The sequence below is a fragment of the Garra rufa genome, chromosome 11 (assembly GCF_049309525.1).
Source record: "Garra rufa chromosome 11, GarRuf1.0, whole genome shotgun sequence".
In the NCBI taxonomy this organism is placed as follows: domain Eukaryota; kingdom Metazoa; phylum Chordata; class Actinopteri; order Cypriniformes; family Cyprinidae; genus Garra; species Garra rufa.
The window spans coordinates 49,028,914-49,042,783 of NC_133371.1; the positions used below are offsets into that span (position 1 = coordinate 49,028,914).

The following is a 13,870-nucleotide window of genomic DNA, read 5'->3' on the forward strand; positions in this document are numbered from 1 at the left end:
AAATGGATGTAAGGCTGTATTTCCGCAGTGGTTTGGCATTTTGAGACCAAACTTGGTGTGTGTTATAATGAGCATGACCTGAGGCTACCTGCACAGTTTCAGAGAAACGCCACCTAGTGGTCAGGAGATATGAAAAATTGCTATTTTTGCTAATAACGTCTGAATGTTTTGGCCAAAAGTCACAAAACTGGTCTCTTTAGATTCAGTGAAGCATGCCAATTTTCCCATGTCAGCCATTTTGAATTTTGTCATAAAATGCTATAATTACAAACACACTGCCGTATTGTTACGAAACTCAGTATGTATTATCGGCCCTGATGGTACTCAAAAAGTTATGTGGCAACACCACCTCAAAAGTTCAAAAAGTAAAGAAATGCTAATAACTTTTGAATATATTAGCCTATTGTAATTAAACTGGTCTCAATATATTCTTTGGGTCATGCCAAGAACATAGATATGTTAAAAAACCTACTTTTTCGAACTCCTCCTAAACTGTTGGCCCATTTTTCAGCAAATTTGGCTCAGATCATCTTCAGACCATGCTGGCAAAAAGTTATGGATTTCATGTCGATATATAAAATGGTTATTGTTTAACACATTCAAAAACTGTAAGGTTTAGTTTTCGAAAACACTACTTTTTTACACAACGCATTACTATATCATTACAAAACTCAGTAAGTATCTTTGGCGTCTTGCCCTGATGGTTTTGTGGCAGCAGAGTTATATAGAAATTTGCAAAAATGCTAATAACTTTTGAATGTATTAGCCTTTTGAAACTGGTCTCAGTGTATTCTTTGGGTCATGCAGAGAACATAGATACCAAACTTCCTGTCCGCCATTTTGATTTATGTTAAAAACCTACTTATTCGAACTCCTCCTAGACTGTTGGTCCGATTTTCACCAAGTTTGGCTCAGATCATCTTCAGACCATGCTGGCAAGAAGTTACGGATTTCATCTAAATATATGAAATACAGTAGTTATTGTTATTGGTTAATGTTCTTCTGATTTTCATCAAAATCAAGTCAGATCATTTTTAGACTCTGCTGACAAAAAGTTAGGGATTTCATGTCGATAGACATATTTGTACAGTGCCGCAATAAATGTGAGACATGATGCCAAAATGACTCTCAGGCTGTATCTCTGCAAAGCTTTGACATATTGACACCAAACTTTTTATGCGCCATTGTCACCTCAGACTAAACACACCACATCAATTTGATAACAGTGCCACCTATTGGTCAAAAGTGATAACACATTAAATATATTACTAGGGTTGTTTTAATTATTTTTTACCAATTTTGATCTTTAAATGGCTTCAATTACTTATTGCTTCAGTTGCTTGCTGCCTTGCTTGCCTAGTGCTTGGCCCTGTAATTGCTAATTAATATTTGAAATTTTAATATTTGAACTACTAATATTTTTAAAAGTCTGTAGCTGACAGTAGTTTGTAATGCGCTCATCTAATCATCACTGATCATCTGTGTTTGTGTGTCCTCAGATGATCTACCAGCAGCCCAATCCAGGCGTTCATTATGAGTTCATCATGCCGTCAGAGAATGCCGTAGACGCCCCACGTCCTAAAGAGAACCAGCTGGATGGTTAGTCAATATATATTAAGCTCATTTTTTGAAAAGGGATGTGGGAAGAGATGTGATTTATGTCATGGTCATGCAATCCAACACACTTGTGAAATGTTTGTTTTAGAATATTAGAGATCTGTCTTGTGAAATCATATTGCAATCTTTACAATGAATCTTGCGTTGCTCCACAGTGAATGCTGTGAACGGTCAGGCTGGTTCTGATGCAAACGGCCGGTCGACCCCAGATGATCGTGAGAGGCCAGGGGTCAGATATCCTTCTCCAGTCCCGGATAATCAGCTTCCTGCTGCTCCGCCTTCAACCAGAGTCAGAGAATATAACTGGAAACTCAGCGGCACCACAGACTGCAGCGCCTCCTGCGGACAAGGTGTTCATTTACAGAAACACTAATAGTTCACCCAAAAATGAAAATGTTCTTACCCTTAGGCCATCCAAGATTAGGATGAGTTTGTTTCTTCATCAGATTTGTAGAAATGTGTCATTCCATCACTTGCTCACCAATGGATCCTCTGGAGTGAATGGGTGCCGTCAGAATGAGAGTCCAAACATCTGATAAAAACATCACAATAATCCACACCACTCCAGACAAAGACAAAAGCTGAAACAAATCCATCATTAAGATGTTTTTTTAACTAAAATACGAGTCCATAATCCATAATAACGCTTCCTCCAGTGAGAAAGTAGTCTGGTCTGAATCAGGAGAGAAATCTGCACAGACATTTACAAGCCAAAACAGCTCTAAATAAACATGAGGCTGGAGGAGATGGACTTTTTCACTGGAGGAAGCGTTATTATGGATTATGGACTCATATTTTAGTTAAAAACGTCTTGATGATGGATTTGTGTCAGCTTTTGTCTTGTCAAAATGTTAACTGATGGACTGGAGTGGTGTGGATTACTTGTGGATTATTGTGATGTTTTTTATCAGCTGTTTGGACTCTCATTCTGACGGCACCCATTCACTCCAGAGGATCCATTGGTGAGACAGTGATAGAAAGACACATTCCTGAGGGTTTGCTGGTTGCTGATTTGTTGACTGTATGTGATGTTCAGGTAGCAGGTTCACTGTGTTCGTCTGTGTTCATCGAGTAACTCACGCTCAAGTGCCGATCGTTCTGTGCGACAGCAGCACCAAACCCAGCCCACAGGAGGAACCCTGTAACGTCCAGCCCTGCCCTGCATTGTGAGTCTTTTCTTCTTCTTCTTCATGTGTGTCGATTAAGCTGTTCACAGTGAATCGGGGCTCTTGAAACATTCAGCTCCAATCCTAATCAAACTGTCTGGTATTTCTAATGATCCTGAATGCTTGATGATCTGCTTCAAGTGAGTTTGATCAGGTTTGAAGTAAACTCAGCAGGACCAGATTTGAAGAACACTGCAGTAAATGATTCAATAACAGTCAGCTTGAGCTTATACTGACATCTTGTGGTGTAAGTCAAATGTGACCCTGGACCACAGAACTAGTCAAAAGGGTCTGTTTTTTTTAAATAAATAAGTTTTTTCCATTGATGTATGGTTTGACAGGGTAGAACAATATTTGAAAATCTAGAATCTGAGGGTGCAAAAAATGTAAATATTGAGAAAATCGCCTTTAAAGTTGTTCAAATGAAGTTTTTAGCAATGCATATTACTAATCAAAAATTAAGTTTGGATATATTTATGCTAAGAAATGTACAAAATATCTTCATGGAGCAAGATCTTTAATAGCCTAATGATTTTTGGCATAAAAGAAAAATCTATAATTTTGACCCATACAATGTATTTTTGGCTATTGCTACAAATATACCTTAAGTAAACCTACTTAAAGGAGTAGTTCACTTTCAGAACAAAAATTTACAGATAATGTACTCAGCCCCTTGTCATCCAAGATGTTCATGTCTTTCTTTCTTCAGTCGTAAGGAAATTATGTTTTTTGAGGAAAACATTTCAGGATTTCTCTCCATATAATGGACTTCTATGGTGCCCCGAGTTTGAACTTCTAAAATGCAGCTTCAAAGGACTCTAAACCATCCCAGCCAAGGAAAGAAGGGTCTTATCTAGCAAAACGATCAGTTATTTTCTAAAAAAAAAAAAAAATCCAATTTATATACTTTTTAACTTCAAATGCTTGTCTTGTCTAGCTCTTGTGTGTACTCTGTGTAGAGATTAAAAAGTATATAAAGTGTAATTGTTTTTAGAAACATTGTTTCTCCGATTATTTTGCTAGATAAGACTCTCCTTCCTCAGTTGGGATCATTTAGAGCCCTTTGAAGCTGCATTTAAACTGCATTTTGGAAGTTCAAACTCAGGGGCACCATAGAAGTCCATTATATGGAGAGAAATCCTGAAATGTTTTTCTCAAAAAACATAATTTCTTTACAGCTGAAGAAAGAAAGACATGAACATCTTGGATGACAAGGGGGTGAGTATATTATCTGTAAATTTTTGTTCTGAAAGTGAACTACTCCTTTAAGACTGGTTTTGTGATTTGGGGTCACATATAATGATGTTTATGCTTTCGTAGGTTTTGTTGTATTTAAATATTGATTGGTTTGCTCTATAAGAATTCACATTCTGACCGGTTTCTCATCTCTCACTGCTGATTTTCAATGTGTATTCAGCTGGGACATCGGCGAGTGGTCCGAGTGCAGTAAGACGTGCGGTTTGGGCATGCAGCATCGTCAGGTCCTGTGTCGCCAGGCGTACGCCAACCGTACGCTGAACGTTCACAGCAGCCGCTGCCGACACTTGGAGCGACCCGAGACCAGCAGCTCCTGCCAGCTGAAGATCTGCAGCGAGTGGCAGATCCGCTCGGACTGGAGCCCCGTGAGTGACAGCTGTCAGTCACTGCCCCTCCTCCCCGCTGATTGGCCACACACGTGAGCGGGGGCAGTGGGCGGAGCTTGGGGTTGAGAATTGCAAATTAGAAAAACACATCTAATTGCAATTATTAGTATTATTATTTTATAAAAGAACATTGCATTTATAATACTAATTTGTGACCCTGGATTACAAAACCAGTCGTAAATAGCAGGGGTATAATTGTAAAAATAGCCAAAAAAACATCGAGTCAGAATTATCGATTTTATGCCAAAAATCATTAGGATATTAAGTAAAGATCATGTTCCATAAAGATATTTTGTGAATTTCTACTGTAAAAACTACGAATTACTAATATGCATTGCTAAGAACATTAAAGGTGATTTTCTCAGTATTTAGATTTTTTTGCACCCTCAGATTCCTGATTTTCAGACATTGTTGTATCCTAACAAACCGTACATCAGTGGAAAGCTTTTTTATTCAGCTTTTAAATGATGTCTAAAGCTTAATTTCAGAAAATTGACCCTTATGACTTTTTTACATTTTAACATAGTTTTAATTGTGTGTAACACATTAGTATGGAAGCATATGGTTAGCAAAATTCAATCTGAAATGCAATATGTAAAATGGCAATGTATTTCTGTATTTAAATTTACATTTTTCCCATACATATGTGACCCTGGATCACAAAACCAGTCATAAGTAAGTATCACAGATATATTTGTAGCAATAGCCAAAAATACACTGTATGGATCAAAATGATCGATTTTTCTTTTATGCCAAAAATCATTGGAAGATTAAGTACAGATCATGTTCCATAAAGATATTTTGTAAATTTCCTACCATGAATCTATCAAAACTTATTTTTGATTAGTATTATGCATTGCTAAGAACTTCATTTGGACAACTTTAAAGATGATTTTCTCAATATTTAGATTATTTGCACCCTCAGATTCCAGACATCTATGAGTTGTTGTTTTTTTATATATATATATGTGTGATTATGAAAAAGTGCTGGAAAAATTCATTATGAAAAGTGCTTTAAATTAAAATGAAACAAAGGGTAAAATTAAAAAAGAAAACTACATATAAACAAGTCTTGCTATATTCAAAACATAGAATAAATAAAATCAAAATGTTTATTTTAAAGGGCTAATAAAATAAAGTTGCTGTCAGCTGTGTTTGAAAAAAAATGGGCTAGTTTTCATTCCTTTTGGGTGGGTTTTGAGTAAACATTGGGCTGGAAATTTTTCTGGGACCTGGCAACCCTGCTGCCACAACATCTCTCAGTGTTTACAGCTATTTTGTAATGTTGCACATATGTATGTATGGGAAAAGATGCATTTAAATGCAGAAATACATTGCCATTTTGCATATCACATTTCAAATTGAATTTTGCTACCCATATGCTTTCATACATTTATGCTTGGCTTGGTTAACATTACGCCCTGTGTGTGTTGTCAGTGTTCGGTGCCCTGCGGTGTGGGTCAAAGGTCACGTGAGGTGCACTGTGTCAGTAATGTGGGTGATATTGTGGCTGATGACGAGTGCAACATGAAGCTGCGTCCCAGCGATGTGGAGAACTGCGATGCGGGTGCGTGTACCAAGAGCTGGTTCTTCAGCGACTGGAGCGCTCAGGTGAGTCCCGCTAGTGTCTGATCAGGCGTTTCTCGCTGGCTCCACTAAATGTGATGAACATGTTTGCTGGGTTTGCAGTGTTCGGCGGACTGCGGCGCGGGTATGCGGACTCGCAGCGTTCAGTGTCTGACCAATCAGGTCAGCAGTCTGCCTCTGGAGGGCTGCGGCTCTCAACGACCCACTGAAGTGCAGCCCTGCAACAACGGCCCCTGTGAGAGCCGCACAGAGTGGTTCACCGGGCCCTGGAGTCAGGTACGACTACAAGAAAAGTCTTATCTTACTGTTTTTGTCTTGTTTCTAGTTAAAATATCTAAAAATTCTTAAATCAAAGAAGGATTTTCGATACAAGTAAAAATGATCTTGTTTTCAGAAAAAAGTCAAAATGAAGTGAGTTTTTGCTTAGAACAAGCAAATAATCTGCGAATGGGGTAAGAAACAAAATCTTATTATAAACAGAAAACAAGATTATTTTTCTTACCCCATTGGCAGATTATTATGCTTGTTTCAAGCAAAAAGGCATTTAATTTATACTTGTTTTTTCTGTAAACAAGACAATAATTTGTACTCGTCTAGAAAATCTTTCTTGATTTAAGAATTTTTAGATATTTTGGCTGGAAACAAGACAAAAAATCTAAGTAAGAAAAGCATCTTTTGCAGAGTGGATGTTCAGTATTTTTGTCTTGTTTCTGGTCAAAATATCTTAAAATTCTTAAATCAAGATGCATTTACTAAATAAGCAAAATGACGTAAGATATTTAGTCTTGTTTCCAGGGTAAAAACCTAAATTAAGTGCAGTTTGCTTAAAATAAGTAAAATTATCTGCCAGTACGGTAAGTAAAATAATTTTTTTTTTTTTTTTTTTTTTAAGAGTCTTGTTTCCAGCCAAAATATCTAAAAATTCTTAAATCAAGAAGGATTTTCTAGACGAGTAAAAATTATAACAAATAAAAAACACTTGATGATTTTAAAATACAAAACGTTCGAAATAAAAAAACTCAAAATTATTAGATCATAAAGTGATAAATTAAAATTGAGTCATTTTTTAAATAAAGACAAAATAAAACACAAAAAAATCAAGTCAGAACGCAAAATTGATATAAATTATTTAAAAAAGCAATCAAAATATAACACTTGCTAAATGTTTAATTAAAAAACAAAATAAGTACTAAAAATGTAATCAAAATGCAAAATTAAAATAAATGATCAAAATAAACACTGAAGAAGATGCAATATAGTATGTGTTGATAAATTACTGACAAATGTGACCCTGGACCGCAAAACCAGTCATAAGGGTCAATTTGTTAAAATTGAGATTTGTACATCATCTAAAAAGCTAAATAAACAAGGTTCCATCGATGTATGGTTTGTTAGGATAGGACAATATTTGGCTGAGATGCAACTATTTGATAATCTAGAATCCGAGGGTGCAAAAAAATCAAAACATTGAAAAAAATCACCTTTAAAGCTGTCCAAATGAAGTTCTTAGCAATGCATAATTTTAACTCATATAATGTATTTTTGGCTTATGCTACAAATATACCTGTGCTCCAAATTTAGCATTTTTATGATTTAAAATTTAAATGATTTAAAATTATTTGAAAATCTGGAATGTGAGGGTGCAAAAAATCTAAATATTGAGAAAATCACTTTTAAAGTTGTCCAAACAATTCATACAGTATTACTAATCAAGAATTAAGTTTTGATATATTTTCACGGTAGGAAATTTACTAAATATCTTCATGGAACATGATCTTCACTTAATATCCTAATCATTTTTGGCATAAAATTGATCATTCTGACCCATGCAATGTATTTTTGGCTATTGCTACAAATATAACCAGAGTCACATATTAACTTAATGAAAGTATTTGACTTGAGCAGGGTTTCTGTGATGAAAGTGTTAGTGGTTATGTCAATATTGATGTGTTTGTGTGTGCGTCAGTGTTCGGCGGAGTGTGGCTCCGGCAGTCAGCAGAGGGCGGTGGTGTGTCTGATGCGGTCTGACGAGGGTTTGGCCGTAATGCCGGCGTTCGAGTGCTCATCTCTGGACAAACCCCTCAGCCAACAGAGCTGCTTCATCAAAACCTGTGGAGCCAAGTGGTACCACACCGACTGGAGCACGGTGAGACCATCACACCATCCAAACACACTTAAAACTGCCCTAAGAAGTGCATAACCGCATGTGGCTCTTCTGGGATGTTTGTGTGCAGTGCTCAAAGACGTGTGAGACGGGCTACCGCGTGAGAGAGGTGCGCTGTCTGTCTGATGAAATGACGACTAGCGACCGCTGCCAGGAAACACTGAAGCCACACGACAAGGAGGAGTGTCACCCTGAGCCCTGCCTGCCTCTGATTGGTCAGTCGCCTCATTAATATGTAAACATGCCACTGCATATTCAGCTGTGCTCATTTCATAAAAGCACCTCTGGAAATCTTGACACATTTGCTCAAAATCAAATGAAAGAAATTGTGTTTTGCATGAAGAAAATGAATATCAAATATTAAATATGAATAATAATGACTTGTTATTTGAAGTTATTGAAGTTATTTGAATCATGCTGGTATTTATATAAGCAACAAACATTATATTACTATAAAAGTTTATTTCTGCTGAGATAAAAAAAAAAACTTACACTGCAAAAAGTGCTTTTCTTTTTTCGATTTTTTTTTATCTTGTTTCAAGCCAAAATATCTAAAAATTCTTAAATCAAGAAGGATTTTCTAGACGAGTAAAAATTATTTTCTTGTTTTCTTGTGAGTTTTTGCTTAGAACAAGCTAAATAATCTTCCAATAAGCTGAGATACGCAAAAAAATCTTATTTAAAAAAAAAAACAAGATTATTTTAGTTACCCCACTGGCAAAAATGCACTTAATTTTGACCTTTTTTTTTTTTTTTTTCAGTTTTTATCTCATTTTTGTTCCATAGCTTCTATATATTAGAGTAAGTTTGCTTTCATTAAAAAACAAAGCAAAAAAAACTAAAATACTATTATAGTAATAAATTTAATTAATTAATTAATTACAAATTATTTAAAAATAAAAACAATCAAAATCAAACAGATAATATTAACTAATAACAGATAATAATAATTTAATTTAATAACTTTGGTGTTTTTCAGATGAAAATCTTTACGATTAATATTTAACCTGTAAATTAAACACAATCAAAATAAACACATACTAAAAATCATTAAAATCATTGTAATGATATGCTTAATAATCACGAATATAATGTCAAAATGCGAAAACAAGCATTATTTCCTTATGCAAAGTATGATTTATATATATATGGTATATATATATAGGGTAAGATGAAAATACTACAAATTAATAAAATCATAAAATTGCTAAATATAAACAAAATAAAACTCATTGCAGTAATGAGACATTTGTAGGAAAATGTGCTTAATTATCATAAATATAATGTCAAAATGCAAAAATAGAAAAAATATATGAAAATGAAAAAAAAATCTTATGATTTTAGGGTAGGGTGAGATGAAAATAATACAAATTAATAAAATCATAAAAAGTGCTAAATTCAAATAAACAAAACAAAAAACAGATAGCAGTGAGCATTTGCATGAAAATCTGCCTAGTTATCATGAATATAATGTCAGAATTCAAAAATAGGCTTCATTTCTTATGCAAAGTATTTATTTCTGCAAAAGATTATCATTCATCCTTGTGCAAAAATGTGTTTCTTTTCTTCTGATTTTAGGATGACGTGTGCATGTTTTCATGAGCTTCACCGTTGCACCTGTTGAATTTGTGTGTTTCAGATGAGAAGTGTCGTGATAAATACTTCAACTGTAACGTGGTGGTGCAGGCGCGTCTCTGCGTGTACGACTACTATCAGAAAGCGTGTTGCGCGTCCTGCACGCGTGTGGCTCAGAGGAGCTCCGCACACTGGAGACAGCGCTCATGACCAGCCCTTCTCTGACCCAAACACAGACCTCACTAGTTGTCTTTGGACGGGAGATGACCTGGAACTGCAGCTCATCCAGACAGAACGGCAGCGGAGGACGTTTCCATCAGATCAGGTGCAGCGTGTCGATCGTGTGATCGTGAGATCAGTATGAACTCTGTGTGAGGATGAGGAGAGAATCAGAATGGGATTCTCTGTACATCACTGCCTTAAAAACCACTTCTGTTCACGCTGCACGGGTTTAATGTGAATTCAGTGTTCTTCAGAGTGAATCGAGTGTGTGAACAGAACAGAATCGATCTCTCAAAGGAGTGTGAACATGTTCAGCTCACTGTAAAACTGGAACCGCTTTCTCACGCAGTCCTCAGATATGCTTTCTTTCATCTGTTATTGATGAATAAACTCTCATCCCTGAGCTTCAAGAGCAAAAACACAAAGATGGACAATGATTCATGTTGTCAGAATTAACATATGGAGCTAAAATAGTCTCAAAATTAATGCCACAAATGCAGAAGCTGGTTCACATTCATTAAACAAAGACTTTATGTGTAATGCATTATGTACTGTTAAAAAGCAAATAAAGTCAGAGTTGCATGATATAAATTGCAATTGCAAGTTAAGTCAGAATTGTGAGATATACACTGAAATTCTGTGAACATATTTGTCTTTTTTTTCCCTTAGAACTGGACTTTGTAACTCGCAATAGTGAGTTTATATCCCACAATTTTGAGAAAAAAGTCAGTATTGCTAGATACAAACTCTCAATTGCGAGAAAAAGTCAGAATTGAAAGATACAAAGTTGCAATTGTGAGAATTTTTTTTAAATTAAAAGATACAATGTTTCAACTGCAAGAAAATTGCAATTGCAAAAAAAAAGTTTATATCTCACAATTCTGACTTTATTTCTCGCAATTGTGAGTTTATATCTCACTGTTCTGAGAAAATTGCAAGATGAAACATGTTCAGCTCACTGTAAAACTGGAACCGCTTTCTCACGCAGTCCTCAGATATGCTTTCTTTCATCTGTTATTGATGAATAAACTCTCATCACTGAGCTTCAAGAGCAAAAACACAAAGATGGACAATGATTCATGTTGTCAGAATTAACATATGGAGCTAAAATAGTCTCAAAATTAGTGCCACAAATGCAGAAGCTAGTTCACATTCATTAAACAAAGCCTTTATGTGTAATGCAATACTGTATGTTAAAATGCATTATATATTTTTATAAATAATTATAAAGTTAAAATGCATTATAATATTCGTATGGAAGCCTGTTTCTGACACTGAATTTTTTTTTTTTAAAAGGTTATTGCAACTTTGCAAATTCTTGCAAAGGAACTTGCAAATTCTGACTTTTTTTCTCACAATTGCATGATGCAAACTGGCAATTCTGGCTTTTTTTCAGAATTGCATGATGCATACTCGCAGTTATGGCTTTTTCTCACAATTGCATGACACAAACTCGCAATTGCGAGTTATAAAGTCAGAATTGCAAGATATACACAATTCTGAGAAATAAAGTCAGAATTGTGAGATATAAACTTTCAATTCTGTATACATTACTCTTTTTTCTCATCAGAACTGGACTTTATAACTCGCAATTGCAAGGAAAAAGTCAGAATTGAAAGATACAAAGTTGCAATTGCAAGAAAAAAGACAGAATTTAGAGTCTGTATCTCACAATTGCGAGAAAAAAGTCAGATTTGCGAGATACAAAGTTGCAATTGCAAGAAAAAAGACAAAAATTTAAAGATAAATTAGAATTGCAAGATAAAAAGTCGCAAATACCTACGGGCTTTAGTATATTTGAAAGTTTATTTGTCATGTTTTAATGCATTAGATTTTCTGAAGGTGTAACAATGAGTATTTTCATGCATTATAACTGTGGTTTCAGTTAAACGTTGAACGTTGCTTAAAATGCTATTATTAAATAAATATTTTAGCACATCTCTGAACATTTCCATATTGTATATACTGTATATTTCAATTGCTCTGGCCAATCAGATGTGAGTTTTATGTCTAGCCAATAGTAAAGTGCTTTGCTTGATGCTTTCAATTAGCAAAATGTTGCTTGATTTATTTTGAGACTATTTTAGCTCCATAATAATAACAGCAATGAAGTGTGTTTGAACTGACGTGATCACTGCCGTCTGTACATTAACATGTAAATCCTCTATTTTTACTGTACTCACATGTATTTATATTTCGAACACATTCAGTTCTGTCATTTTGAAACAGATTCCTTAACATTTTCATACTCATTAAGAACCGTTTTGCTTTATCTTTTTATCTTTGTAAAGCTGATTAAAGTCTAATGTTGAACTCTATTCCTCCTGATCTGACTGAATCTTGAGATGAATCAAAACATCTATCTTTGCAGCATCAAATAATAAAATAATAACAGCTCATAATAGGAAAAAAGGTAACACTGCACAATTTAGGGTTAAAAAATGGATAAAAAAATGCTATTATTATTTAATATGTGATGTTTTATGTTTCAGATTTGCTGCTTGTTTGCACAATTTGGCTGACAATTTTAAGATTACATATTAATTTTATTGTAAATAATATATAATAATAATAATCACAGTGATTTTTAAAAATAAATTATAAATTTCTATTATTACTACTGCTAAATTAAAATATTAAACAAAATATTTATATTAAAATATTTCAATATAATTTAAAAATAAGTAAGGAAAAAAAATGTGTAATGTTTATTTTTTAAGTCTCTTAAAAAAAAGTAATATTATGAAATATTATTGCAATTAAAAATGAGAGTTTTTTTATTTGAATATACTTTAAAAGATAATTTATTTCTGTGATTTTCATCAGCTGTAACTCCAGTCTTCAGTGTCTCATGATTCTTCAGAAATCATTCTAATTTACTGATTTATTACTTTTATTAACAATGTTGGGAACAGTTGTGCTGCTTTATATTTTTTGGAACCTATGGTGCTTTTGTCAGGATTCTTTGATGAATAAAAAGTTTAAAAGAACATATATAAATATGATCATTTTAACACATCCTTGCTGAATAAAAGTATTAATTTCTTCTATAGTTTGACCCTAAACTTTTGAACTTTAAATAAATGCTGTTCTTTTTAAAGTTTTATTTATAAAGTATCACAGGTTCCAAAAGTATTAAGCAGCACAACTGTTTTCAACATTTATAATAAAAGTAATAAATCAGAATATTAGAATGATTTCTGAAGGATCATGTGACACTGAAGACTGCAGTAATGATGCTGAAAATTCAGCTTTACATCACAGGAATACATTTGATTTTAAAGTATATTAAAATAGAAATGCACTATTTTAAATTGCAAAAATATTTCACAATATTACAGTTTTTTTCTGTATTTTTAATCAAATAAACATTTAAGATAAGATTAAAAATAAGACTTGTAATGTTTTTATTTTATTTTACGAAAGTCTCTTATGCTTGTCAAAGTTCCATTTATTTGATTAAAAATAAAGAAAAAAATAATATTATAGCAATTTAAAATAACAGTTTTTTTATTTGAATATACTTATTTTTTTGGTCCCGTGATGCTTTTTTCAGGATATTTTAATGAATAAAAAGTTTAAAAGAACATTTTTTATTCAAATATATAAATATGATCATTTTAAACACATCCTTGCTGAATAAAAGTATTAATTTCTTTCATAGTTTGACCCTAAACTTTGAACAAGGTGTTTATTGTTACAGAAGTTTTCAATTTTAAATAAATGCTGTTCTTTTTAACGTTTTATTTATAAAATATCACAGGTTCCAAAAATTATATTAAACATTAAACATATTAGAATGATTTCTGGAGGATCATGTGACACTGAAGACTGCAGTAATGATGCTGAAAATTCAGCTTTACTTTTGCAAAAATATTTCACAATATTACAGTTTT

At 33.6% G+C, this 13,870-nt stretch overlaps 1 protein-coding gene across 2 annotated transcripts in view; it reads left to right on the forward strand.

Annotated features, from left to right (window-relative positions):
* The window catches only part of LOC141345641 (thrombospondin type-1 domain-containing protein 4-like), a 47,000-nt gene extending 35,088 nt beyond the window's left edge, over positions 1–11,912 (forward strand). For both annotated transcript variants that reach the window (XM_073850526.1, XM_073850527.1), the window contains 9 exons: positions 1,500–1,599; positions 1,773–1,967; positions 2,654–2,783; positions 4,201–4,405; positions 5,864–6,037; positions 6,116–6,289; positions 7,980–8,159; positions 8,248–8,392; positions 9,817–11,912. In XM_073850526.1, the coding sequence (XP_073706627.1) occupies positions 1,500–1,599; positions 1,773–1,967; positions 2,654–2,783; positions 4,201–4,405; positions 5,864–6,037; positions 6,116–6,289; positions 7,980–8,159; positions 8,248–8,392; positions 9,817–9,962 (1,449 nt within the window). In that variant the 3' untranslated portion in view covers positions 9,963–11,912. The remainder of the gene's footprint in view (positions 1–1,499; positions 1,600–1,772; positions 1,968–2,653; positions 2,784–4,200; positions 4,406–5,863; positions 6,038–6,115; positions 6,290–7,979; positions 8,160–8,247; positions 8,393–9,816) is intronic.
* Positions 11,913–13,870: the final 1,958 nt, after the last annotated feature.